The 26,268-nt window shown below is 44.9% G+C and overlaps 7 protein-coding genes across 8 annotated transcripts; 3 read left to right on the forward strand and 4 right to left on the reverse strand.

The window, feature by feature from the left end:
• Window positions 1-10: 10 nt before the first annotated feature.
• On the reverse strand, window positions 11-1,433 carry LOC128297557 (enoyl-[acyl-carrier-protein] reductase, mitochondrial). Its single transcript, XM_053033226.1, has 2 exons — window positions 1,197-1,433; window positions 11-1,124 (listed from the first exon to the last, which is right to left on the reverse strand). The coding sequence occupies exons 1-2, from the start codon at window positions 1,423-1,425 to the stop codon at window positions 262-264; spliced, it is 1,092 nt and encodes a 363-aa protein (XP_052889186.1). The 5' UTR covers window positions 1,426-1,433; the 3' UTR covers window positions 11-261.
• Window positions 1,434-1,818: 385 nt separating this feature from the next.
• LOC128310422 (probable enoyl-CoA hydratase, mitochondrial) lies at window positions 1,819-3,199 on the reverse strand. Its single transcript, XM_053047064.1, has 2 exons — window positions 2,985-3,199; window positions 1,819-2,838 (listed from the first exon to the last, which is right to left on the reverse strand). Exons 1-2 carry the CDS (start codon window positions 3,094-3,096, stop codon window positions 2,051-2,053), a joined length of 900 nt encoding a protein of 299 aa, XP_052903024.1. The 5' UTR covers window positions 3,097-3,199; the 3' UTR covers window positions 1,819-2,050.
• A 322-nt stretch (window positions 3,200-3,521) lies between these two features.
• LOC128310750 (death-associated protein 1) lies at window positions 3,522-5,050 on the reverse strand. Its single transcript, XM_053047464.1, has 3 exons — window positions 4,647-5,050; window positions 4,476-4,564; window positions 3,522-4,413 (listed from the first exon to the last, which is right to left on the reverse strand). Exons 1-3 carry the CDS (start codon window positions 4,690-4,692, stop codon window positions 4,252-4,254), a joined length of 297 nt encoding a protein of 98 aa, XP_052903424.1. The 5' UTR covers window positions 4,693-5,050; the 3' UTR covers window positions 3,522-4,251.
• Window positions 5,051-6,097: 1,047 nt separating this feature from the next.
• On the forward strand, window positions 6,098-8,057 carry LOC128297400 (H/ACA ribonucleoprotein complex non-core subunit NAF1). The gene is made up of 2 exons (XM_053033031.1): window positions 6,098-6,941; window positions 7,010-8,057. The coding sequence occupies exons 1-2, from the start codon at window positions 6,145-6,147 to the stop codon at window positions 7,896-7,898; spliced, it is 1,686 nt and encodes a 561-aa protein (XP_052888991.1). The 5' UTR covers window positions 6,098-6,144; the 3' UTR covers window positions 7,899-8,057.
• A 1,786-nt stretch (window positions 8,058-9,843) lies between these two features.
• LOC128309623 (inositol-3-phosphate synthase) lies at window positions 9,844-15,660 on the forward strand. Of its 2 annotated transcripts, XM_053046061.1 has the most exons (4): window positions 9,844-10,003; window positions 10,173-10,330; window positions 13,543-14,241; window positions 14,308-15,660. In XM_053046061.1, exons 2-4 carry the CDS (start codon window positions 10,208-10,210, stop codon window positions 15,178-15,180), a joined length of 1,695 nt encoding a protein of 564 aa, XP_052902021.1. In that variant the 5' UTR covers window positions 9,844-10,003; window positions 10,173-10,207; the 3' UTR covers window positions 15,181-15,660. The 2 variants fall into 2 exon arrangements, with proteins under 2 accessions (XP_052902021.1, XP_052902022.1); XM_053046062.1 differs by lacking the exons at window positions 9,844-10,003; window positions 10,173-10,330 and adding an exon at window positions 10,378-10,506.
• Window positions 15,661-16,188: 528 nt separating this feature from the next.
• Window positions 16,189-16,802, forward strand: LOC128297911 (NADH dehydrogenase [ubiquinone] 1 beta subcomplex subunit 4). The gene is made up of 2 exons (XM_053033626.1): window positions 16,189-16,377; window positions 16,518-16,802. The coding sequence occupies exons 1-2, from the start codon at window positions 16,273-16,275 to the stop codon at window positions 16,728-16,730; spliced, it is 318 nt and encodes a 105-aa protein (XP_052889586.1). The 5' UTR covers window positions 16,189-16,272; the 3' UTR covers window positions 16,731-16,802.
• Window positions 16,803-17,530: 728 nt separating this feature from the next.
• Window positions 17,531-22,561, reverse strand: LOC128298755 (cathepsin L-like). The gene is made up of 5 exons (XM_053034533.1): window positions 22,315-22,561; window positions 22,070-22,201; window positions 18,790-18,995; window positions 18,601-18,728; window positions 17,531-18,507 (listed from the first exon to the last, which is right to left on the reverse strand). Exons 2-5 carry the CDS (start codon window positions 22,160-22,162, stop codon window positions 17,909-17,911), a joined length of 1,026 nt encoding a protein of 341 aa, XP_052890493.1. The 5' UTR covers window positions 22,163-22,201; window positions 22,315-22,561; the 3' UTR covers window positions 17,531-17,908.
• Window positions 22,562-26,268: the final 3,707 nt, after the last annotated feature.

Raw genomic sequence — 26,268 nt, forward strand, 5'->3', positions numbered from 1 at the left:
TGAATATGCGTATTTTAATCACAATTGGACGATACATTATCTATGTTTTCCTATTAGCTTTATTGTAGCTCCCAGAGTCACACGTTCGTTTTAGTTAACATTGATTGCCCTTTAATTAGACTACAGAACTTAAAGAAAATGATTTTACCAGCATCTCATGTTCCATGTTCTGGTAGGTAATCATTTTGCAACAAACATTTTGTGCAGTGCCACCTTTAAAATGCCCACCCTTTACAATATTACATCATTACCAAAGAGAACTTAAAACTGAAAAATATACTTTTTACCAACAAAGCCCTGAATATTGAGCGCATTCGTAACCGCCGCAGTGTAGTTTTCGAACGAGATCATCTCATGGGCAGGCGCCTTCAGTGCACCACGGTCAATTAAACCAAACAGTTCATTGAACATTTCGGTCCGTTGTGGACTGCCGGCATTTTCCTTCGTCCAACGTGTCATCCAGAAACCCACGAAACGAAGATCCTTAAAAATAAGGGATGCCGTAGGTACGGTGACCGGTTCGCGCGACATACCACCGTACGTGACCATTACACCCGCCTGATCCAGCTGTCGGGACAGTTCCAGTGCGTTCTTTCCACCAACGCAGTTCAGTGCCAGCTTTGGCTTTCGAAAGATCCCATCCTTGAACAGTTTCGTCGTGCGAAGTTCTTCCTCGGTGAGAATTTCGGCTGCTCCGAGCCCTTTAAGGTAATCCTTCAGCTGTCCAAATTCGGGCCGGTCTCGCACAATTCCCACACATTCAACATTCCACGCGCGACACAGCTGAATAATGGCCTGTCCGCAGGCTGAGTTAGCACCGTTCTGTATAACAGTATCGCCTGGTTTCAATGTGACGAAATCTTTCAACATCCGGTAACCGGTACATGGATTCACGGTGATTGTTGCTGCTTCCGCTACTCCGATATTTGCCGGAACTTTCATTAGTTGATTTGCGCTGTAGATTGCATGGGAGCGCCACGTCCCCAGACCGGTAGCAAATGGCACAACCCGATCACCAACTTTAAGACTACTGCTGGTGCTACCATCGCCTCCAATGGCCACAACCTCCCCAACGCACTCGTTTCCACCGACGGCAGGGAAGGCTGGCTTAACTGGGTACTTTCCTACGGAAGATCGGAACTATTAGCATTTTCCACTCGTTGGAAAGGCAGCTGACATTTCGAATCAGTACTTACCCTGAATGGTGTTTATGTCGGCCGGATTGATTGGTGCACCGAGTGTCTTTATCAGTACCTCGCCGTGTTTGGGATCCGGAACTGATTCCTGCTGCAGTTGCAGAACTTTAGCCGGTTCACCAAATTCACCGTAACGTAATACCTTTGCCATTACGCTCATGTGGCGCGCAATAAGCGATGGATTTGATCCGGCCGTAGCGTTGCCAAGCTGCCTCATGATCTGTGCCATCGTTTGCGGTATCCTGACACTATTGTTTAGAATAACTTTCGGAATTGTTCACCGTGTTGTTGTTTTCTCACGACTAAAGTGCTGTCAGAAAACTGACAGCATGGCTGTGACATAACGCATGTATCATAAACATTCAAGCGACTCACAACAGCAACAGCTGATTGCGAGCAGAGGGAACGGTTCAACAATCTGAAGATTTATCTTTAAAGACTTTTAATTTCATCGTCTTTTAATGTTAAGAAATTTTTGTAAATTCTGAACGAGCATAGAATTCCACCTACTACCGTTGTTCAGTGGTTCCTTTCGAACACCAAACGAACATTACGTAGTCCATGTATAACCTGTGTTTTCTGTAGGAGATAAGCAATATAAACACCGACACAGCGCCTCATAAACAGTGTTACTATGCGAATTTTATTCGGTTTATTGTTATCTCGTAATGCTTCACTTTGCAAAAATCTGTGTATAAAAATAAGCTATGCCCAAAAACAGAATCTTCTTCGATTGACTCCTTCTTCGTTCATAGTAAATGCAACTGGTGTTAATAATGGCCGGGACCGGGCATGGCAGGACAACGTCGCTCGAATCCCGTCTGAAAAGTGTTGGGAATGCTTATCCGTGCGTCTTATTCGTTGGAAAACTTCGGTGCACGCTTCTCGACGAATGCGCTCATGCCCTCCAAACGATCCTTTGTCGAGAACGTAGCATGGAAATGACGACGCTCGAAGCGCAATCCCTCGTTCAACGACATTTCGTACGACGAGTTGACCGCTTCCTTACAAAGACGCACGATCAGCGGGGAGAATGTGGAAATTTTCTCGCCCAATTTGACGGCCTCCTCCACCAGCTTATCGGCCGGGAACACCTTGCTGACCAGTCCGTTACGTTCAGCTTCCTCTGCAGTAATCATGTTTCCGGTAAGGCACATCTCCATCGCCTTTGATTTGCCCATAGCGCGGGTGGTGCGCTGGGTACCGCCGGCACCGGGAATCGTACCGAGCGCGATTTCTGGCTGGCCAAAGCGGGCCTTATCGCCGGCATAAATGATGTCGCACATCATCGCAAACTCGCAGCCACCGCCAAGCGCGTATCCGTTCACGGCAGCAATGATGGGCTTCTGCGCCTTGGCCACACGCGTCCAATTGGCCAGAAAGTCAGTGTTGATGCACTTAGCGTAAGTGTTGGGCTGCATCTCCTTGATATCGGCACCGGCGGCAAACGCCTTCTCGCTACCAGTGATGACAATCGCACCGATCGAATCGTCCGCTTCGTATCGATCCAAAGCGTCGTTCACTTCCGCCATCAATCCATTGCACAAAGCGTTCAACGCTTTCGGGCGGTTCAACGTAATCAGGGCAACATTTTTCTTCTCTCCCGCCAGCTCGGCTTTGATGAATTCGTACGACTTGGGAGCTGTTATTGTTGTTGCGAAGGAAACATTAGATTTGTTAAACCAATTTGACCTTGAATTACATAACGACGCAGGGCCCCCTCTCGTTGCTGGGTTACGTTACTTCCAGAACGAAAGGGGGAAGAAAGAAGGAACTGCTTTTACTTACCACTGCTGTAGAATCGCAGCAGGTTAGCCTGTTGCTGCTGCTGGTTGGCAGCCACATTGCGCACCAACTGACTCGCAACGCGAGAAGCTAGCATACGTCCAATGTTTGCCATTTTTTGGGAAAGAGAAATGCACAAAATTCGACACACGAGATGGACGAGTAGCAGAGCAATGGGGCGACCGCTCCAACAGCTTACAAATACAGTATGATAATGGCCGGTACACGCATGCTAAGCGTTGGAGCCTTGCACAACTACACGAGTAGGTCTTGAAAGCCGGTTGGAGCACAGTGGTTTTGTGAGATCTGTCAAAACGTTTGGACCAATGCGGAGAACGGAAATATAGTTTTCTAAAAATTGGAATGATTTCACATGGCTTAGTATGAATGAATATGTGATATTATGAAAAGGCAACGTAAACTGTCGTTAAGTTAGTGATTCATGATCAGTGCGGCTTTAGAAATGAATTCACAATAAAAAGTTGTCCCTAGCGAATGGGCGATCTTCAGATAAGAATATTCCGAAATAGACATCAGAAATCCACAATTGTACACATTTTAAAGTTTTATTGATAGTTGGAACATCGGTGCAGCACCTTATAACGCACACCCGTGCGATTGCCAAATGATAAACAATTAACTCTTCTTCTGCAACCAGTGATGATTAGTGACAAAAAAGTTATATAAAATGACGATCCTTTCCGAACACTCCCTGTAACTTCTCACTAATTTAAGTTCGTTTCTTCAGCTAATATGCCCTAATATATGCAGCACATCGTGGGCGTTATTCTCTGTTAGTACATAGTTACACGACTTTATTACTTAATGACCAAACCCATAGGAAAAACGAGACAAGAGCTGCCCCATTGAATGAGCCGGCTTTGTCCCACAAATGGAAAAAAGAGAAAATGTTATAATGCGCGCTAAGCAACGCCAAAAAAGAGACTATAATTAGTAAACCAATGAGAATAAGAAAGAAAAAAAAACATTTGCCCTGACATTGATTATCGATAAGGCCATCTGCTTAACCTGACATGCATAAATTTCAAGCAGCACTAGGGAACGGCTTTACAAACAACACCGATCAGCAGCTGTATTGCTTTCCCTAGTCACAGTTATGACTACTTCCAAAATACACTTGGTGGTGCGGCATGATTCGATCGAGCCGTACCACACACCTAACCTCTGTTCAATCGTCGTTTACTTTCTCACTTCCGCTTATTCTTCATCTTCTTCACGCACCCATTGATATTGAATTAACATGCATAATTCACTTCCGAGGTTGCTGGATATGATTAACGGGCTTGCTGTGCACAGGTGCCGGAGGTTTCTGGGCATGGGCCACTTGCGATGCCTCGACGGAATGGTCCGTATGCTTCGCACTTGTTGCCGATTGAGCCACCTCTCCGGTGTTTACGTTCGGTGATGGATTCTAGAAAGAAATCAAAATTAGAACGAAATCATGCCGAAAACGGTAATAAAGGCGGTTCCTACCGAAAGCCCGATGACCTCGACCGGATCCTTAGCTGGCCTTTCGCTGTTCGGAGTCTTATGTTGCACGATGCGCATTCCACCTGCCTTCACTAAAATTTAGAAGTAAATGTATGCACAGGTGTTATTTGTTCTCGCAAACGCTAGATAGTTGCGTCAGAACAGTGCACTCACCTGCTGGAGGATGTCCAGCGACCAATCCTTTGTCTTCATCAGCCATCGTTTTGCTACGTGTGCCTTCCGCTTAACTACGCGTTCGATTTCAGATAGATCTGCTGCGTTTCTAAATGCACCTACCAGCGATGGCCAACACTACAGCCGAACCTTATCTCTTATCTACTGTTGCCCGAAAAAAATGAACACGATTGCACAAATGCGCCAACACTGAACCACACAATTCCAGCTACAGTTTAGAATATGGTGCCAATGGCGTTGATATGGCCTTTTGACAATTCGATGTATCTCGTTCCACGAAGGCAAAAAACATAAGCGCGGAATAGAAACCAAAATAAATAAAACGATGCGTGTTGCGTAGAAAACGAAGAAGGACAATCGAAAACGGAGACGCAAAAGCTATCTTCAGCTCGAGTGATACGATAAATATTTTAAAAGAACCATACACATACACTGTATTTATGATATTTCTGTATAAAACTTAGAAGACCTTGTATTTTAATTGCAACGGAATGGATTGTTTAGAAACAACAAGTTAAAAGAAATCATAATTTACGCATTTATAATTTCAACCCCATTTCAAGCGATGGTACTAAACGTATCGTGAAAAGTTTCAGTTCCCAGTTAGCAATTTTGAAAAGGCTTTTTGCATATAGCATGAGGTGACAGCTGAAGAATGAACTCACAGCCCGTGTTGAAAAATCAGGCAGCTCTCTTGCTACCAAATATAGTGGCTCAGACATGCGCTGCAACGAAACGCTTAAGCGGTTAAATGGCGGTCGGCTGTTTGTTTATATTTTGAACACTGTAGGTTCTGGTTATTATCGTTATATGTAGCGCACAAGCAAATATATTACGCGTACAGACGAAGACGACCGCACAACAACGTGTTGAAGCTCCCAGAACCAGTTCTACTATCTTGCATATCTATTCTGCCGGATACAGGTGCAAGTAGTCAGCTGATGATGACAGTTCAAGAGTTGAAAATTTAGTTGTCAAATCTCTCACCTCGCTCGAGCTCACAGCGTGTGTCTGAGCCATAGGGTTATGCATCCAACGGATCCGTGATCCACAACAACCTGGAGTTTAATATAGAAACAGTAGATGAAATATGAATAACATTTCACTGATGTCTGTTAAGCTAAATATGCCCGAACCACAACTGAAGCAACGAAATCATGAGGAGCATTGTGATGTGGAAGTGTGCTTAGTATGGGCTTCGTTGGCTGGATAAAGTGTGGCTACACCACTTCCTGTTGGATGCAGTTCGTAGTAAATGCATAGAATGTAAAAAAAAGTTGATGGCAAACAAATAAACCTGACAGGCCATGAATTAAATCCTCCATGTTTGCTACTTGGGTTTTTGCTGTCAAAGTGTCACCCAAACGTAAACAAACAGACGTGATCTGCTTGCACGTGCTTTCCGTTTGCCGCCAACGATTTTCACTGAAAGGACATCAACGATTCGTACGCAGTAATTATTTATCCAGGAAACAAAATGGAGGAGAAAGCAAAATCCCCAGAAACGACAAATGGCGATCGAGCGGAGAACAAGGAACTATCGCAAGAAACTAGTGTCCTTAGTACAGAGACCACCATTGTTGAAAAAGAAGGCGGGAAAGTAAATCTGGATACGGGAGAACCTATGGAGGAGAAATCCATTGAACCATTAACTGCTTCATCTGGTACGATTCCGGCAGAGAATGAAGCTAGCGAAAGTGGTACCGTGGAAGAGAAATTGATCAACATAAAAGAAGCGCAGAGCGCGAAGGAATCATCATCAGCAGCAATAGTCACGGAAACACCTTCTGAAAGTGCTGAAGCGATCGACACCAAAGAAGCTGAAACAGTTGATAACAAAAAACCTGAAGAAAGCTCTCAAAAAGAATCTGAAGAAATCTCACGCAAAGATCTAGAAGAAACGGATAAGATGGATGTCACAGCTGAACCCGCTAATCAGTCAATGGAAGTAGAGGAACCGGTAGCAGCAGTTCCGGTCACAATTGTCTCTATCCAGGAACAAGTCGCAGCAGACCAAAAACTCGAAACAGAGGCAGTTCAAAAGATCAGTAATACTTCATTGTCGATGTTGTGCCAATACTCGGGAAGTTCTGATTCGGAGGCGGAAGCCACCGACACATCCAATGTGGTAGAGGAAGCAACGGTGCACTCATCGTCCTCTTCTTCCGATGATAGTGATGTAGAGATTGTTAAGGAAAATCCCTTGACTGCCGGCGGCTATCGTGTCCAGGATGATCCAATTTTAGTAAGCGACGCCGAAACCATGGATACGAAGTAAGTTAATTTTTTTCATCGATCGTTCATTTACGTTCGTTCAAACTAATATTCTGCTGTTTCTTCAGTGCTGTCTCTTCGGAAGATGAAAATGATGAACCCGTTACGGGACCGATTCGTACCGCGGGTGAAATACTGCCACACGAGTTGCCTCCTATCGAGGAGTTGACCATTACCGTCCCGGAGACGGAATGTAAGCCAATCGGACATATCGACTCGATCGTGGCGCAGATCGTGCTGGTGCAGTCCGTTCCCGGTATCGAGCTACTTAATTTGGACACAGTTCTATTTCTGGAGCGGGGCAAACGTGCCCTGGGGAAAATTTTCGACGTGATCGGTCAGGTAAATCAACCCATCTATTGCGTGCTGTTCAACTCGAATCAGGAAATAGTGACCAAAAACATAACCACTGGCATGGAGGTATTTTGTGCACCAAGGACGGAACACACATCGTTTATCATTCTGTCAGAGCTGATGCGAACGAAAGGGTCCGACGCTAGCTGGATGCATGATAATGAAATTCCAGCCTACATGGCCGAACATTCGGATGATGAAGAGGAACGGGCCGCTAAAAGAAACCGAAAGAAGAATGCAGCAAATCGTCAACAATCACAGAATGATGACTACGAAGGCAGCGAGATGGGTGAAGAGGAACAGCAACAGCGTTACAATCCCCGGCAGCCAAGCCCATCGACTTCTAGAGGATATTACGGACGACATCTGCCACAGGGCGGTAGACAGTTCAATCCACGCTATCCGTCTGGTAACAGTTGGCATCACAACTACAATCCGCGCTTTAATCACCCGCATCAATACCGACCCCGTTTTCAACAGCGAAACCATCAGCAGTTCCAACAAATACCGCATATGCAACCACCACCACAAGGTGGTATGATGCTGCGGAATCCTTTCGCCGGCGGACAGGGTCCTCCAAGGCCACCGGCGGGATCGAATTAAAGCTGCGGATGCACGTTTTATGGTAAGGACCTACAACGGTAAGGCATTGTCGGATAGAAAGTTTTGAATTTTGTATTATTGAAATGGCATTTTGAGAACTAAGAAACATTATTTTAGAACTAATGAATGAAATATAATTGAGCATTATACTTCTTTACACATACAAATTTTTAATTCACCTAGTTTTAGTCGTTCGCTGTGCTTTTAGACGGTTGTTTTCGTGTAACATTGTCAATCCTTTTTAGATATTTCTTCACCCAAGCCTCGGAACTGCCTGGCCACCTTATAATCAACGGCTATCTTCAGTTGTTGGACAATCGGAGCCAGGCTTCAGTTTGATCAAATGGGGGTAGATTCCTTCACAGTTATTGTTATAGTTTTAATCATTTATTGTTTTCCGACAACACTCAAAACTGAAAACTTCTTTTCACACATAAAATAGTGTTTTTAGAACACAATTAATTTCCATTCCAACGCATTGCGTTAGACAGTGCAGGTGGGTCAAATACAAGATGACCACTCGACGCAACGTTCGTCCCGTTCTGTTTTGAGAAATAACCTGTTCCATCAAATTTATTCACATCATCATTATTATCATGATTCAGCGCACCCCACCAACACGGCACACGTGTTTTACATCCCTAACCCGGAATCAGAGCATCGATGCGTCGATGGGTAAATAAATTGTCATTTAATTTATTCATGAGCCACGGTGTCGGCGACATCAAGCGGTGCATCTCTCCCTGGACGGACAACATTGGAGCAGAGGAGGACCACAGATCAGGATCAAGGCCACCTGCTGCGGCACGGAAAGTGGGAAGCCTTTTACTAATAAAATACAGTTTTCATTTATTTGAAGGTAGGTATGGCTTGAGGTGGAATCTAGAAAAGATAGTAGGTGTGTCAGCTCTTGATGGTGATAATTTCTCACATGATTGTGCTGTAATGGATCATAGTTGTATCATATCGTATCATTTCCGGGATTTTCAAGCGTAATGGTTACAATGTGGAATTTTCAATATCAGGAACGTAGGACCGTTTGGGCTTCGATTTGCCTTATTTTCAAATCGTTTAAATGATTTAGACTCATTAAGAATACAGAAGTATTACAAGTCGCGAATGCTGAAACAAAACTTACTATTCAATAACAGTTAAATGAGTTAACTATAATAATAGACATCAAAAAGGGTAAAAGGAGATGAAAAAATCTTTTAAAAGTTGCTACATTTATCCACTAATAACTATTGAGCTTATCTGATAAAGACTTATGTAAAAAAGCAATAATAAACTCAAATACTATTTTTGTTAACGTACTATTCAATCGTTAGCCCGGTTCTGATAACAGTCGTGATTGAACTGTGTATTTCTAATCAAAACTTAAAACAAACAAACGTAGCGACATCGAAATATGAGTCCAAAATTTTATTTCTTGAGAGTTCTTGTAGAAATTCAAAATTTGTTTAAATCTCTACCGATACATCTAGCAGTTCGATGTTATCGGCATTTGAGTTGTTCCCTGCATTCACAGCTTCGTGCTTTCGCGTGTTTCATCGTCGATAAGCGCGTAAACAGTGTGGCACACACCAACAGCAGCATTTATTTTTCTATTACAACCATTCACAAGAACTTTCTGTAGTTTCCTAATAAGTTCAAAATTATTTATTTCAAAAATTATAAATTTGAAATATTAGTGGAAGTATAACATTTTCATAAATGTATTGAAGTTGATTTATAAAAAAAAATCTAATTGAATCTAGTTAAAAATGCAATTGATCTTAAAACTGTGTGGTACGAACAGCATGCTTGGATTTTACACACTCACGTTTTTATTTTATTCTTTTTTCCAGCTATGCACGATTAGTTTGAGACACATGTGCAGGGCAGGGAGGTGGTATATAATACGAACCGTACCCGCAGCTGCGGAACCACTTGCGCTCGGTTTTCATCGCCGGCAGGATCAAATCACCGTCACCGCCGCATTACCTGGGCACAACCGCAACACCGAAAACAGGCAGGCATCACAAATCCTACTCACCAGTGCATTTTATCCCGTGCGTTGCTTTTGTCACGTTGCTAAGTGATTTTGTGACCGGTGTGGCAAACAGGTAGCATATTCAGTTCGGTGCTTTCTGTCATTGTTTATCGCCGCATCCTTCCATCCATCTCGTGTGCCGCAGGATAATCGACATCGGTGCACAAAACGTTGGGGTGTAAACCAGTGCGTGTGTGTGTGTGTGTCTGATACCATCCCGTGTACGTGATTATTATTCGCAGGCTGCAGAAACGGATACATCAGCGCATTATCAAGCATGGCATCATCCTCACAGCTGAAGGTTCTTTCGCCGAGCGTCCACTATACGGACGAACATATTGAAGTGGACTACCAGTATCAAACGACAACGGTGGTTAGCAGCGGCCCAAGCGGATACACGGTAAGCAATCCTCTTCCAGTGCGAAACCAAGTGTGCACCTGTTCCCATAGCAACGTGGATGCGGTGCGGAACACTAGCAGCAAGTGAAACGCAAGTGTGAAGGAAAAATACTCTCCCCCAGGGTCATGGTCAGGGAATATCGATCCGCTACATTACAGGCCGCATGCATGCACCTTGTAAGTTTCGATAGTAATATTAGCGAGAAGGAACTGGATAGTTCTATGGTGGCTAAAAATACCACCACGCCTACTATACACCGTGGAAATCGATTTTTCCTTCCCCGCGGCAGTCATCCGTTGCCAGTTGCCGTGCAATCCGAGGAACTCTGGTGCTAGTGAAAAAAAAGGTCTGTACCTTTAGATGCAGGTTTTTATCACATGCGTTCGATAAGCTGCTGTCAAAACAAACCCGGCTCGTCTATCTATGACGCACTTTCGGGTGGTTGGATTTTTGTTTCGTTTCGTTGAAGCCACTTACCGCAGCAAAGGCGTACCAAAACCGAAAGGATTCTGCTATATATGTATAAAGAAACACAGACGGAAAAAAATCTGATACGGAACCGCTAAACAGCTAAACAAACGGAGGCCTGATAGCCCGGCTAAGAAAAAAAAAATTCATTCCTTTTGCTCCATTGGTTTGCTTGGATGGTGGTTTTAAAGATTCAATATTTGCCCGGTTGCTTTGACCGGAACCGTATATGTATATCTTATTGAAATATTGATAAACCGATCATCGTCGCCGGACACAGAGAAGCAATGCGAATGGGATTGTTGGGAATAGAAGGACGAAAGCCATTGATGCACGCGGTAAAACATACGATAAAAAGGCAGTACAACACATGATCCATCAACTTACGATAAAGCTGTTGGTCTCACACTCCTCACACGTACGTTTGCCACAATCTTAGCTTATCATCGCGTGTATTAATTTAATTTTACACGTGTCCCATAGTTTGTTTCCCAAAATCTACCGATCGATTCTTGCTGTTACGTAAGTCAATGTCTAAGGCAAAGGTCGCGTAAATGTGCCTTTAAAAAAATGTAACAGATGTGAAAAAGGCGGTTAAATATTATAGATTCAGTGACTCACGTCATATGGTCGTACGATCTGAAGCAGCCGACAGGGTCAGTCTAGATAAGGAGACGGAATCCCGCCCCGATCGGCTTGGCTTTATTTTGTTTATCTAGCTTTTCTTGCAAGAATCATGCTGAAGTTGCATGTTCGATGTGGAAGAACGGTTGTGTAATTGTCATATCTAAAGTCAAGTTTTATCATATATAATTGCCTGTTGGTTAAAATCAATTGAAGTGTAGATTTTTGAATTAAAAAATTCGATTTTTTTTAATCAAATTAATGAAAAGTTTGCCTCTTTTGAAAAAGTTCAAATATATTTCTTGAATAATTTAAGTTCGGGCCGCTCGACACAACAGGACCGGTCCAAAGTCCCATCTGGTGCAATCTCTCCCGTACGCAGAACTGACTCTTGCTACGCGTAAATGAAGTCAAAGAAAACCAGAAATGGGTAGGCCTTAATCCTCTTCAGATCGTTGTACCGATAAAGAAGAAGTTAATTTAAGTAGCAAATAGATATCGGGATAATGAATTCTTCATAGGACAGGACCCAGTATCAAATCTCGCGTGAACCATACTCCTCCCCCGTATGTAGGTCTTGCACTTCAGCTTACAAGAACATCTCCTGTGAAGTTATGGTTGGCATATCTATGTTGGTTAGTGTTAGGTATTCGCTGGATTTTGTGAAGCCCTTTTGTATTCATTTGCTTAATTTAATATCTTAAAAGATTAGTTTATGCCTAGAACCCACCTGGTATATTATGAGACGGAGGTTACCTTCATATGCAGATAATATATCGCCTTGGTCTCAGAGACCCTGGAAGTCAAGAATTTCTTACTGATTCGTTAAGTTCTACGAAACTAAATCTAATGCCCTCTTATCTCCATTTTCTTCCAGTAAATTCTTACATCAACAAGTAGTTGTAATAGAGTAGATCGAACGCCACCTAACTACCAACACCACAGGACCATTGAACTTTTCATGAAAGCTCGTTTGCGTTGTCACTATCGAAGTGTATGGGCCGGAAATAAATATTTGACGACAGTTGATAACAGTTGGGCTCGAAAATGATTATTCCCCAATCAATGTAACATCTGATCGTGGAGTCTGAGCAGCGGGAGCCTCTTTCCCCAAACGGGGAGCATCATCTCTCCTATTGCTGCTATCGCCCTATGTTCACCCGATAAGGCGTGCACACGGTGATGGTGTAAAAACTGTATTCAAATTTACCTACCCAATTGTTGATTACGTACGGTCAGATGTGCATGGCGTTCGTCACCCCATTGCCCGCACGAATGTGGCAGAGCACGTGTTTTGTCCCGCTTGTCATCTTGAACAATTAACATTTGCTTGTTTGCTGTCACCTGATTGATGAGGCGGAGGTTGGTTGATATGCGCTCCCCCGTTCACGCGCCCCCAGTAACTAATGAGCACCTTTATATACATTAGAATATATACACCGTTCCAATGAAGGCGGTCTAAAAGCGGATCGTCTCAGCGGCAATGATAATGAAGCAGAACGTAATCCACGCAAATGAAGCGAAACAGGAAAAGTTAGCAACAGTTACGAAATATGCACTGATTTAAAAAAAAAACGATAAAGCGAACCAAAAGCCGAGAATGAGGAAGATGATGCGATCGGATCTGATGATCTTTAGACTTTGTACGCTTCCCCTTTGTACGCAAGGGGTTGGTTGATCGAACTGAAGTTCGGCGAATTGGAGATTTTCCGGAATGTGATCGGCACATCAAATTGCCGATAATGCCAGCTTTATTTATACCTTTTTCATATATTGCACAACATAAAGCAAAACCTGCTAGTCATTCGGTGGGTGCCATCGCATTCTAAACCCGTTTCCCCGTGCAGGAGACATAACATTATGCAAAACGGTTCCTACCTAAAACCGAATCGGCAGTGACGCGATCGGGTGGGAACGCGCGATCGCGAATAGAATATATTATCCTTTGCCAGACAATGATCTTTCGTTAACCGTGGGGGGCAGGGGGGGTAGAGGGGGGAGGGGGATCACGTTCAAGGTCGGTTCATTAGTAATTTTCGTAATAAATTTTCGGCATGTTTTGTTCCTTCTTTCGTTCTGTGTATACATGAATTTTTTTTCTCTCTTCTTCCTTCGAACAGGTGAAACCTGAAACTACGGAGTTGAACATCCGCACCGGGCGCAATGTGCCGCGGATGGGGTTGATGCTGGTCGGCTGGGGTGGCAACAATGGTTCGACGTTAACCGCCGCCCTGGAGGCAAACAAACGCAGCCTGGAATGGCGTACCCGGCACGGCACCCAGAAGGCCAACTGGTACGGTTCGATCACACAGTCGTCCACGGTGCTGCTCGGTTCCGATGCGACCGGCCAGGATGTGTACATTCCGATGAACGAGCTCGTGCCGATGGTGAACCCGAACGATATCGTTGTCGATGGGTGGGACATCAGCTCGTTGCACATTGGCGATGCGATGAAGCGAGCGCAGGTGCTCGAGGTGGAACTGCAGGATCAGGTGTACAAACGGTTGTCGCAGCTGCGCCCACGGCCATCGATCTACGATCCGGATTTTATTGCCGCCAACCAGGCGGAGCGTGCAGATAACACGATTCAGGGCACACGCTACGAGCAGTACCAGCAGATCGTGAAGGATATCCGCGAGTTTAAGCAGCAGTCCGGCGTGGACAAGGTGGTCATTCTATGGACGGCCAATACGGAGCGGTTTGCTGAGGTGAAGGAAGGCCTGAACACCACCATGGCTGATTTGGAGCGTTCGCTGAAGCAGAACCACACGGAGATCTCTCCTTCGACGATCTTCGCCATGGCCGCCATCGCGGAGAATGTAAGAGTGATGGATTGATTTCTTGCGAGCTACTTAACTAACATTCTGATGTTTTCCCCTTTTTAGTGTATCTATATCAACGGATCCCCACAAAACACGTTTGTGCCCGGTGTGATCGAGATGGCGGAGCACTATGGGGCATTTATCGCTGGTGATGATTTTAAATCGGGACAAACGAAGCTAAAATCCGTGCTGGTAGATTTTCTCGTATCGGCCGGCATCAAGCCCGTCTCGATCGTCAGTTATAATCATCTGGGTAACAACGATGGCAAGAATCTCTCGGCCCCGCAGCAGTTCCGCTCGAAGGAGATCTCCAAGAGCAACGTGGTGGACGATATGGTTGCATCCAATCACATTCTGTACGGTGCGGACGAGCATCCGGATCACTGCGTCGTGATCAAGTACGTGCCGTACGTTGGCGATAGCAAGCGTGCGATGGACGAGTACACGAGCCAGATCATGCTCGGTGGTCACAACACGCTGGTCATTCATAACACCTGCGAGGATTCGCTTCTGGCCACACCGCTCATTCTCGATTTGGCCATTTTGGGCGAGCTCTGTTCGCGCATTCAGATTCGCCGCAAGGAGCCGGCGGGTGGAGAGTTTGTCCCGTTCCGGTCGGTACTTTCGCTGCTGAGCTATCTGTGCAAGGCACCGTTGGTACCGCAGGGCACACCGGTCGTTAATTCGCTCTTCCGTCAGCGGACGGCAATCGAGAATATTTTGCGCGCCTGTGTCGGTCTGCCACCGTTGAGTCATATGACGCTGGAGCACCGTTTTGATTTGCCGATCGGCGAGCGCCAGTCGGAGGGTGGTCAACACATTGCCAAGAAGGCACGCGTTAATGGTGCGACACCGTTTGCGAACGGTAGCAGCGAGAAATGTAACGGTGTGCATAATGGAGATGCTCATTCCTCGGAGAAAGTTAGCAGTCACTAATATTGAGTTGATGAATGATTTTCGGTTGGACACTCCCATGCACCGTGCCTGCATGGATATGTCTTTAATTCCCACCCTACGATCCAATGGTTTCCCCCGTAACAAGAACCCGGTATTGAATTGATCTATGCATGCATGGTATAGAGCTTCTAATGAATTAACGATCGTGTATTCGCTTTTAGAAGACATTATGTTTCACTGATGCTATTCTCACATTTTTTTTCGGCCTTGAAGCAAGTATTGTATTGACCATACTTCCGAAACGGGACTGTCTTGTAATGTTAAAGGCATAGAACTGAACACAGGCAGCAAATAACGACAACAAACAGACAAACGAAAAGGATACAAAATTCTTATAGAACAGTAATTACCCTGTTCCCTTTTCCCGGATGTTTATCCAGTTTAGTGTTAAGGATTCGTAAACATATATACAATGTAAGCGTTTATGGAAAAAGAATAAAACTACACGTTAGAATGTGACTACGTGGTTGATAATTTCTTTTTTGGAAACTCCGACATACATTTTTGAAGAATTATATTGATAGTTGCTGATGTTGTTGGTTATTTTCTAATACAAAATTATTATTGAATGTAATATTTTACCGTGCACGTGGAGATCTTTCGATTCCTATCTGAAAACATCCAGTGTGAAAATTTCGTTAAATTACCCTTAAATCACCCCTAATTTAACGGGTTATTTAAGGGAAATTATGCAGTCCTTTCGCGCAGTTTTTAAATTTTTCTATTGCGTCTTTGAGGTATGCTAAATGTCGATTAAATTACCGCGTAATTAAACGATAAATGAAGGGAAAATCTTTCCCTATGCATGCACCACGGGCAAAGTGAATGTTGTGAAACGTTTTAAACCCATTTTAAAACCATGAAAAACAAAAAAAAGTCTCCAAAACACACGAGCGAATGACTGGCGAAGCAAACTGCTCGAATGGGTAAATTAAGAGCGCGCTGTCTGACTGGGCAGCATCGTAGCTGGGAAGAAATTTGACAGCTCGACGAAAAAACAACAAATACTGCAGAAGAATCGCTCTTCCGAACGGTGAACCAGCGCGAGATCTTGTTCCTTTTGCAAACAGGATGAGCCAACAGGAAAAGGCCGCCCGGCGTGCGGCTCTACGCAACGAGTACTGGCGCACGATGACCAACCCGCATAACCATTTGCGTGGGGAGAGCGGTGGTGTGGTAAGTGTCTATCGACGATACGCTTTTCAATCCGGCTGTGGTTATGTCATCAACTGATGATCCACGGGATGCGTTCCGGAAACAGGAACACAGCTGACCTGGTAAACACAATAACTGAAGCCTTTTTTATTCTTTTTCAGTTTGATACTGGCCTAGCCCGGTTCCAGGCGATGCGCGTTAACCACTATGAGCACTTCAAGCCGACCGGACGCTCGTTCAAGATAGGATTGCTAACCGTCGTCATACCGATCATCGTGTACGCTAAGATGATGAAGCATGAGCGCGACCAGCGGGAACATCAGTACCGCACCGGACAGGTGTCGTACGCTGACCGTCGCTTCAAGTTCATCTAAAGCTGAAAGCTGTGCAACATTTCTGTGAACCGGTGGTGTAGCAATTGTGGAATAAATTGTGAATAACAGGTACATTGCAGGCTGGTGAAGTTTGGCAAGATTTGCATCCTACAACCGAAACGATTTTATGGCGAACAGGTAATATCTTATTTTTAAATCAAAACAGTACCTCTTCTGCTATCGACAAGGGAGCAGTTGCAACTTATTAGATATTATTAGCAATATAATTTTAAATTCATGACGTATTGCACAAATTGATGCTGGTGTTATCTCAACTGGTAATTAGAAATGCTCCAAAACTTGGGTACGGATCATATCAAAACAACTGTTACGGCTGGACCACTCATTTCTCATCACTAACCCAAACCATGTTCTGGCTGGTACTCGTATAAGCCTCTGAGATATGGATTTTTGGTCCCGTATGTGTGTAAGAACAGTGTAGGAGCCGCTTTAAAAACAATGTCAATGCGTTGAACGATGAATTCACTACTGTATTGCGAATTATATTTGCACTTTAGAATGACATCAGGCGACAATATCCTTATAGGTCGTCCGCTTGGACGGAGTAGACGAAGTAGGGCCAGAATCGAGATGGAGTGACGGAGCAGATGCATCCTCCAGCAAGCCTGTGATGTTGAATTGGTAGACGACTGCCACTCGTCAGTTTAATGACCTGATCTACCGAGTTGTTGGTCTCAAGATTTTGCCTGTAACCATCCCATTAGAACACAGCCACTCAGTGCATCATTCAAACAGGCAGGAAGATAAAAACAAACATTCAAACAACAACAAAAAAAGAGTTACCGTATAATCTACGCTTTCCATTTATTATTCGCCTCTTTGTAAACTTAAAATTAATCTCTTATTAAAATTACGAACATCACCCCTCTTTCAACAAAGAACACACACCGGATGTGATGGATGAAAATCTCTTTCTAATGGGGGGGGGGAGGAGACACGACGATGATGCTTGGATCTCATTCTTTTATCGAATGCCTGCGTTTCTCTACTCGATGCGTGTGTCAGGAAAATGGGCATCTCCGTTTGTTCGACGCGACGCGAAAAGTATCTGTCCTCTCTTGCCGCAATTAAATTGTATATATCACACAACATAAAAATGCCGCATACTTTCTTTAGCTAGCTCTCTCTTTCTCTCGCTTGTTCCCAAAACTCCCCTTTTATACCAATGGGTAGCTAGCGGTGGTAGCAATACCGCAGTGATTGTCTCGGTTACGCGCCATCTTTACGTATCCCTGGTCGCCCCAGGTGGTTCCCCACGAGTTCTTCACCAGCCAGTAATCTTCACCCTCCTCGGACGTACCATAACCGACCGCCAGCACACCGTGGTCGAGCTGTTCCGAGTCGCACTGCGGCTCATAGTACACACCCTCCGAGTAGAACTGGAACGATTCGTGCGACGCATCGATGGCAACCGATACCGGACCGACGGTGGCGATCGCCTTCATCAGTGCCTTCTCATCGCCCTGTGGAATGTCGACGAAGCCCTTGTCTGTGGCACCGACGGCTTTCGGGTTGTAATGGCACTCATCGTCGATCGCCTCGTACGGGTACGACTTCTCCGTATCGATACCCTTGTTGTCCTTGACGTACTGGAAGGCGAAGTCCATCATGCCACCGTTGCAACCATTGTTACCGTACTTCTGCGAACAGTCGACGAGATTCTGCTCGGACAGCGACACCAGCTTGCCGGTCTTGCGGAAATGCTGTCCCTCCAGTGCGCCGGTCGCCGAGAATGACCAGCACGAGCCACAGTGTCCTAATAAGAGCGTAAGTTCCAAGCAAGAAGGTTGTGAGGAATTCAATCGGATCGGAAACGAATTCAAACTTCAAAACACTCTACACCACATACCTTGATCCTTTACCGCAGTGACGGCACCTTTCTTGCGCCAATCGATGGTCTTCGGTACTTCAACGTTGGCCGGTTCAATCCAGAACACAGGCTCCTCGATGGGCTTCAGATCACCACGCAGCAGGTGGCTACATTAACAAAAGAAATAATGTAATTTCGTCCTCCAATACCGCATGAATATCCACTTACCCGGCGGCAGAACGGTTAAAGCCGTTTAGCGTGTGGACAAACTCCTCGTGCAGCAGATCAGCGTACTTGTTCACGCGCAGACGGTACTTCTCCTGGCCAAGATCGAAGCGCTGATTGTGTTTAGCAATTTTGTGCTTATTCTGTACGTAGATCTTCATCCGGATGCGTTCCTCCGTCTCGCTATCGTACTTTTTACGATGTTGCAACTGCAAATGCAAGAAGTAAACATCGTACAATTGAATCAAGAACAATGAAGTTCGCTTGAAGTCGATTTATGTTGTTTAAACATCAAACAAACCGGTGATCGGATACAGGCGTCTGAGTCAGCATAAGGAAGCTGTAGCAGTGCGACAAAGTACGTACAAGAAGGCTTTTTTCCAGTGACACACACTCCGTCAGAACTAAATTTAAACAATTCGAAGAATACAATACGATTTGCGGGAAGACGATGATTCGACAGAACTCGCGAGAAAGGACGTTGGAACAACTATGTTTATTTATTTATTCAACACAATGCATACAAATTGCTGATCCATAGTGCCTTTCCACATAATGGAAAGAACAGAAAATAAAAACAATTTGAGTCCATAAAAAGTCAAATTGAAATCTTTAAAAGGCGGCAATAAGGGTCGAACTATTAAGAATAATTTAAGAGAAACTTTGTTATTGAAACTGATATAAGATATATGTTCCAAGCCGTTTACTTTAGTTATTTATACCAAAAAATTAACAATTAAGCAAATCATGTGAGAATACATGTATGATATTAGCAAATCTTTAATATACTAACACAAAAAATACATTGTCCATTCTTAAACGTTCTCTTGCTAGCATAACGAGGCGATTCTGCACGTGTTTTGATAAGATTGGTTTTCGTCCACTGCCCTCTGTTCGGACACATACTTGGACAGTTGGACATGGTACACGTGCGGGCGGGCAGAAAACGACAGGCACACTAATCAAGTTGAATATGAAGCGTTGCGTCGTATGATCGCAACCCCACTTGTGCCCTTTTGACGAACCCTTTTCGTCGCTATTTGCTTGAGAACCACAAACAATAATTCCCTGGTAAGACTTTAAAAACAACCACATTTGATGGATGTGACTCATATGTTCCTCGCTCGTCAAGCGAAAGCCAGAATGATCAATAGAACAAAGCAACTAAGAACGAAAAATACGCAACATTTGATCATTGCAAAGCAAGTAGTTGTGAGTGGAGGAGCGCGTTCCAATGTAAGACGCATTTGACGCAGAAATGATCATTGCGAACTTGACAAAGAGACGCCCGCAGTGTTGCCCAGAGGTTATCAGAAGATCGTCTATGAATGGAATAACATACATCTGCGCCTTTTTTCGCTAAACTAGACTGCTAAATAATTTGATAGTGAAAATTTAATGTCTAAAAGCATTTCCCTCACCAAGTTCCTCAATTGAAACGATCGAAAAAGATTCATCGATTTAACGATCCGGTGTTGCATCATTCGAAGGCACTGTCCGAAAGGGTGCAAGTATTAGTAGGTTGTTGCGTTACACATGACGTACACCCTTTTTCTCTTATCGCCCAACAGCGACTCGCGGACAGTAGTTTAGCCGGACAACAAAGAGATTATTGGTCACGAGCAGTTGCTACTGCAAGGGTACACGCGCAATGACAAAACTGGTTGCAAGGAGAACCGATCCAAAAGACCAGCATAAATGAATGGAAACGACGTGAGGGTAGAGTATATCAGTCGCTCGGCTCTCGAACCGTGTAATAATCTTGACGTATGCCATACCCGTTTCAGGGTCGAACGATTCAATATTCAATGCCAGCAGCATAAGCGATTATGCTAGGGGTCAATCATCCGGGTCCAGTTGTGAAGAAGTTTGCCAAACTGATCAACACGAAAAACCCGCATACGCCTTAATTGGGTGAATGTACTTGTGTGTCGGGCATTATTCTTGCTGTTTTGTGCCTGAAACTACTCTTCGAATCGTTAATTACGACCATGGTATTAATGTATGTTTTGTTGCATATAAATTGTAATAATGCGGGTGATTGCGTAATACAGCGTAGTAGTACATCATTTCGATCTGTTTTAGCTATTAAACCCTGTCTAATCTCATTCTAACGGAGATGTATTGCTCACTCTCGTAATGGAGCAAAATAGATTGCTGATAGCAAAATTACGCTCTACCGGTACTGTGCATTTACTATTCTTTTTATGATGGAGTTCAAAAATAAGGTGTTGTTGGCTTTTACCGATCATTCGCCTCTCCTATACCTCCTGTGTAAACCGATCACCTTCATCGAAATACCCAAACTTGAAAGTGTGTGAACTGATCCGCACAAACAAAGCGGAAAAATGAAATCCCAGCCACCGCTGCTTTAAGCAAAACAGCACACAACATGACAGTGGTATGTTGTTGCTTTGCCAGTTGCACGTATGTGTTTGGGGGTTGTTGACGAAGATTCGCATAAAAACACACGGTGAAATAACACCAAATACCAGCTGAGCAATGCTAACAGAAAATCGTACGCACACACACACCCGCTTAGTTGTTGCTATGGCATTGAAATGCGTATTTGATGCTCTGTTTGCGTATCTCCTTTGACACTCTTTGAATCGCTCGGGGGATGTTTCCGATCCCAAATCGTAGCAGCCCCTTTTTTGTTCGCTCTCTGCTGTTGTGTGTCGTTCGTTCTCTTTGTGTGTTGCGATAAGCACAGATCAGAGGACCGAAATTTGGCCAAGAAAGAAACCTCTTTTTGGTACTGTGTCCTCCTCTGCACGAGTCCGGCACGGGCCATTTTGTAAACTTGCCCAACTTCGCATCGTTTGCGGAGTCTTCTTTCCCTTTTCTGATGACCCAGAAAAACAGTTCCGTACTGTTCACACCAGCTGGCGGCCATCGTGATAATGAAATTGCGCGTCTTATTTTTCACCAATGCTCATCGCGTAACACTGATTGAACTAAGGGGTTGTTTAGTTAGGGTTAAAACATGTTACGCCTTCTTGCCGCTTCTGCTCTCTTCCCGTACGGCGCTCTTGATGGCGTCATTCGTTCCAGGGTAAAATTGTATGTATGCCTCCCAAGCACTATCGACTGTTTCCGGATCACGCCATGACGCCCCTACCTCGGGAAGTTGCTCAAACAAGCGTGACGAGATTTTGTGTTACTTTTGTCTACCGGGAAATTCAATATGATGCACGTTCGTTGTTGTTGCCACCGACTGTTTCCGACCACACGGTAGACTATTGGTCAAAGCTAAAAAAATTCCTACGCTGCGAGAACTTACCTTGAAAGCAGTCCATTCTTCCTTCACGAGATCAAAGATGGAGATCGCATTAGCGGCCGCAACAAAGCCGAGGATGAGTATTAGGAATTTCATGGCTGAGAGCTTGTTTTTAACCCGCAGTTAGCCGGAGATCTATTAGGAAAGTAACAAAAAACGCAGTTAAATAATTAGATTCCGTATCGCACACACCGTTTTTCGCTTATCTCCCCAAAAAACTGGCGAAATAAAGCCACTCTCGTACGAACCTCTATTGCAAATGGCAGAGCACAAAATGACGACGCAATCACGATGAATCACAGCCCTTTTTCACTTCAGCAAATAATGGGGGTTTTCGTTCGTTTAGTCGCTTGGTTAAAGTAATGGCACACTACACAGCTTTTCTATGTGAAAAAGCAGACACAACACAACAACACTAATCACGCACAACTTCCTGCAATGGGAAACGAAAGCAGATTGAGCGTTTTTCCTCGAAGAATCCTCCTATTTAAGTGCTAGCCGTTTCTTTTGTTTACGATTTTGTATGGGTTCGATTTCATAGAATGTGTCAGTGTGAGTGCGTTTGTATTATTGCGTTGCAGGGTTGGACGCTGCGGAGCGTCATAATCTTTCTCATAATTTATATGAGCTGGTCTGTGAGCGATATGCACGATGCGCTGAAAACCCCTGCAACGAGTGCGCAACGTTTGAATGTGTTTAGACCATTCGTTCTATTTCTGCGAAACGTTTTGCTCATGTCGCAACGGAAATGGGTTCAAAAAACGTTCGAAAGAGTCGTATCGGTAAGTTTAAAACAGATTTTCAAGAGGTTTTATAGCATCAAACAATGTTTCTGTGTTTTAAAGGTGATAACAATTCTTTCTCTCTGAAAGCTCTGTTTGCATTTATGACCCATAAAATTACTGGTGAAAAAGCAATGAATCACGCAGCACGTTCCCGACCAGATGCGGGATGATTATTGTGTGAAAAATGTGATATTTAAACAGCTGATCGGGATGAATGAACCAAGAACACAAAAAGACCGATTTCACTGCAAATGATAATGGGCCTTCAATCGCAAAATATGTTTTGCTTCCTTGTTTCCTTTAACAAACACGCAGATAAACGCAAAAGAATCGGCGTCTGGCCGTGTGGTCTCGCGAGTGTTGCCCGTTTCAAAATATTATCGAAATATGTTGCCACATGATGTGTTATTCATGCGCATCGCAGTACATTGTAAACAGTAGTACCAATGCGTCCTGCGCCAATTACGAATTGCAACCGCGCAAAAAGATCTTTGCTCTTCCGATCGTACCGAACCGGCGGAAACTGCTCCAGATTCCCCGGAACCGGTCACGACCCTGTTTACTACGCTGTCACTCAAGGGCCCGCTTAATGCAATCGGTGGCCTCCTAGTGTATCCAGGGCGATTGGTTGGCCGGCGGCACGGCCATAGACAGTAGGTAAAAGTTCACGCCTCGACCATTTTGCATGGTGGCCCGTCTGCGTAAGTGTGGCATCATTCAGCGAAAGGACATCTTATCAGGCAGCCCCCGTATTGATGCTGATGAACTCATGGTGTCGGAGCGTCATTTGCGATGTTTCGTTTTCGTCATCACCAATCAGCCGTTCTACTTTTCCGAGCCGCTAGACAAGCCGCTATCATTACTGAGATGGAATGGCAATGTTTGGCACGCATATCCTGTTGTGAGCGGAAGGGTTGTCTGAAAGCACTTCCCGGTTAATAGACACTGAATGTACAAACAAATATGAATCACCATTTTTTTTTTGTGGAAATTGTTGTGATCCAACCTGGCCGAGCTGATTAGACCAGTTGCTCGCCGTTGACAGTCAAGCTGTCAACGTGTCGATGTATAGGTGAAGGATCAGCTCGGCAGGTCAATGGGCCCTACACCGAAAAAGGGAATGGCGCAAATCCGCTTGGTGCGATCGGTCGGTGTGCGCGCGCGAGTCTAATTTTATAAGTTATATTAAATATATGTAGTAACGTGTACCTTGTGTTATTGGAATGTTACTAGTAACGTAATATCACGACCGAAACATAAAAGTGGCGACGAGGGAAACCTGAACTTTTTCTGTTTGTGACACATTTTACTGCGTGTGTGTGCTTGTGACAAACATTTTTAATTTTGTAATAGTTTCGTGCATTGTGAAAAATTCCGCGGCCACCGACCAAAAAGCGTAAGATGAGCACCAACGAGAACGGTGCATCAGACGCGAGCGAGGAGGAAACACGTCGATCTTCACTGATCCGTTCCAGCGCTTTTGGCCCCTCTCATCTCTTCGCTCCTCCGCCAACGCAGAGCGTACCGTTAACGCCATCGCAGCATCCCGGGACGCCGTCATTTCCACAAGCGGGATCAGCACCGAATCCCGAAACTGCTGCGCTTTACCAAATGTTGCAGTTAATGCAACAACAAATGACCCAGCAGCAGCAAATGATGGCACAAATGATGCAAATGCACACGACACAGCGTAACCCGGAATCCCAGCAGCAGCAGCAGCCGCTTAGCCCGCAGCAGCCCGAGCTCATCATGGAAGCCTTGGCGCGCAGCTTAATCGAGTTTCGGTACGAGGCTGAATCCAACGTAACGTTTGAAGCATGGTATGCCCGTTACGAGGATTTATTTAAGCAGGACGCCTCCCGACTCGACGATGCGGCTAAAGTTCGCCTGCTACTAAGGAAGCTAGGAACGATGGAACACTCTCGCTATTCCAATTACATCCTGCCCCGTCTTCCGCGCGACGTGTCTTTCGAGGAAACAGTGTGTATCCTGAAGTCGCTGTTTGGATCCGTTGAATCCATCGTTAGCAAGCGTTACCAGTGTATGCAGCTAGCAAAAACGCGCTCGGAGGATATTCTAGCGTTCATTTGCCGCGTGAACCGTTCATGCGTCGATTTTCAGTTTTCATCGATGAACGAGGACCAGTTCAAGTGCTTGATATTAGTATGTGGGCTGAAGGATGAAACTGATGCAGAAATCCGCACAAGGCTTCTCGCGCGAGTGGAAGAGAGAAATGATGTCACGCTAGACGAACTAGCAGCCGAGTGTCGGCGTATAAAACATTTAAAAGGGGACAGCGTAATGATTGGTGCAAAATCAAGTGACCAAGTTCTGGCCGTTCATAGAGGATCTATGCAAACGAAGCCTTCACACCATCACAGAGCCACTGTGCAACAGCGAAAGCCTCCGCAACGAAAACCGAACGAACCAACGGTGTCGGGTAAACCATCTCGGCCGTGTTGGTTATGCGGTGACCTTCATTGGGTGAGAGACTGCACCTACGTTTCTCACAAGTGCAAAGAGTGCGGTAAATTCGGTCATCGTGACGGTTACTGCGGCGCGTCGAGGCGCAGTAGGAGACACGGAGCCTTTAGAAAGCGCGATCCGGTTGCTACACGTGTCGTGATGGTAAACGTGTGCAGAGTGAACGAACGGCGAAAGTTCATTTCGATAAGGATTTTCGGGAGAGACGTGCGGTTACAGCTAGATACGGCATCTGACATAACCGTAATTAGTCGTGCGTTATGGCAGTGTTTGGGTCAGCCGCCGTTAAACGCCGCAAGTGTCTGCGCAAAGACCGCATCTGGTGATGCACTACAGCTCGATGGGGAATTCGAAGCGGAAATCACGCTCGCTGGCAAAAGAATGAACGCTACAGTCCGGGTTGCTCCAGCCGACGTGAAGCTGTTCGGCGCCGATCTGATCGAGCTTTTCGATCTCGGTTCCATACCCATGGACGCGTTCTGCAGCGTGATAGGGTCCGAACCCTTTGTGAAGAAGCCCGAAACCGAATACGTCATCGCCAGCCTCGAACTAGAAAACGACGTAAGATCTGTTGTGGTAAAAGCAATCGACTCATTCCCTCTTAATTTCAGAGACGTTGAACAACACACACAGACTGATCCCCTACTGCGGAAGGTGCACAAATACGTTCTCGAGGGCTGGCCACGCAATGAATCATTCGGAACAGCGCTATCGGCATTTCACAACCGAAAGGACGCTCTCTCAACGGTAGGAAGCTGCATTCTTTTTAAAGAGAGAGTGGTCATCCCCGAAAAGCTGCGACTTCGATGCCTAGAACAACTCCACGCAGGGCATCCGGGAATCCAGCGTATGAAGGCGATAGCACGCAGCTACATTTATTGGCCTTCATTAGATGGGGATATAGCCGACCGCGTAGCCAGCTGTACACCCTGT

The sequence above is a fragment of the Anopheles moucheti genome, chromosome 2 (genome assembly GCF_943734755.1).
Source record: "Anopheles moucheti chromosome 2, idAnoMoucSN_F20_07, whole genome shotgun sequence".
NCBI lineage: Eukaryota > Metazoa > Arthropoda > Insecta > Diptera > Culicidae > Anopheles > Anopheles moucheti.

What these genes read in the sequence shown, in the direction of transcription:
- LOC128297557 (XM_053033226.1), bottom strand. Translation starts at nt 1,425, where the DNA reads ATGGCACAGATCATGAGGCAGCTTGGCAACGCTACGGCCGGATCAAAT. An exon ending in CGACATAAACACCATTCAGG is followed by an intron (nt 1,125 to 1,196) that starts GTAAGTACTGAT and finishes GATCTTCCGTAG; the next exon opens with GAAAGTACCCAGTTAAGCCA.
- LOC128310422 (XM_053047064.1), bottom strand. Translation starts at nt 3,096, where the DNA reads ATGGCAAACATTGGACGTATGCTAGCTTCTCGCGTTGCGAGTCAGTTG. An exon ending in GCTGCGATTCTACAGCAGTG is followed by an intron (nt 2,839 to 2,984) that starts GTAAGTAAAAGC and finishes CAACAATAACAG; the next exon opens with CTCCCAAGTCGTACGAATTC.
- LOC128310750 (XM_053047464.1), bottom strand. Translation starts at nt 4,692, where the DNA reads ATGGCTGATGAAGACAAAGGATTGGTCGCTGGACATCCTCCAGCAG. An exon ending in CGCTGGACATCCTCCAGCAG is followed by an intron (nt 4,565 to 4,646) that starts GTGAGTGCACTG and finishes TCTAAATTTTAG; the next exon opens with TGAAGGCAGGTGGAATGCGC. An exon ending in TCGAGGTCATCGGGCTTTCG is followed by an intron (nt 4,414 to 4,475) that starts GTAGGAACCGCC and finishes ATTTCTTTCTAG; the next exon opens with AATCCATCACCGAACGTAAA.
- LOC128297400 (XM_053033031.1), top strand. Translation starts at nt 6,145, where the DNA reads ATGGAGGAGAAAGCAAAATCCCCAGAAACGACAAATGGCGATCGAGCG. An exon ending in GCCGAAACCATGGATACGAA is followed by an intron (nt 6,942 to 7,009) that starts GTAAGTTAATTT and finishes CTGTTTCTTCAG; the next exon opens with TGCTGTCTCTTCGGAAGATG.
- LOC128309623 (XM_053046061.1), top strand. Translation starts at nt 10,208, where the DNA reads ATGGCATCATCCTCACAGCTGAAGGTTCTTTCGCCGAGCGTCCACTAT. An exon ending in GCGGCCCAAGCGGATACACG is followed by an intron (nt 10,331 to 13,542) that starts GTAAGCAATCCT and finishes TCCTTCGAACAG; the next exon opens with GTGAAACCTGAAACTACGGA. An exon ending in TGGCCGCCATCGCGGAGAAT is followed by an intron (nt 14,242 to 14,307) that starts GTAAGAGTGATG and finishes TCCCCTTTTTAG; the next exon opens with TGTATCTATATCAACGGATC.
- LOC128297911 (XM_053033626.1), top strand. Translation starts at nt 16,273, where the DNA reads ATGAGCCAACAGGAAAAGGCCGCCCGGCGTGCGGCTCTACGCAACGAG. An exon ending in GTGGGGAGAGCGGTGGTGTG is followed by an intron (nt 16,378 to 16,517) that starts GTAAGTGTCTAT and finishes ATTCTTTTTCAG; the next exon opens with TTTGATACTGGCCTAGCCCG.
- LOC128298755 (XM_053034533.1), bottom strand. Translation starts at nt 22,162, where the DNA reads ATGAAATTCCTAATACTCATCCTCGGCTTTGTTGCGGCCGCTAATGCG. An exon ending in AAGAATGGACTGCTTTCAAG is followed by an intron (nt 18,996 to 22,069) that starts GTAAGTTCTCGC and finishes TTGCATTTGCAG; the next exon opens with TTGCAACATCGTAAAAAGTA. An exon ending in TTTAACCGTTCTGCCGCCGG is followed by an intron (nt 18,729 to 18,789) that starts GTAAGTGGATAT and finishes TTGTTAATGTAG; the next exon opens with CCACCTGCTGCGTGGTGATC.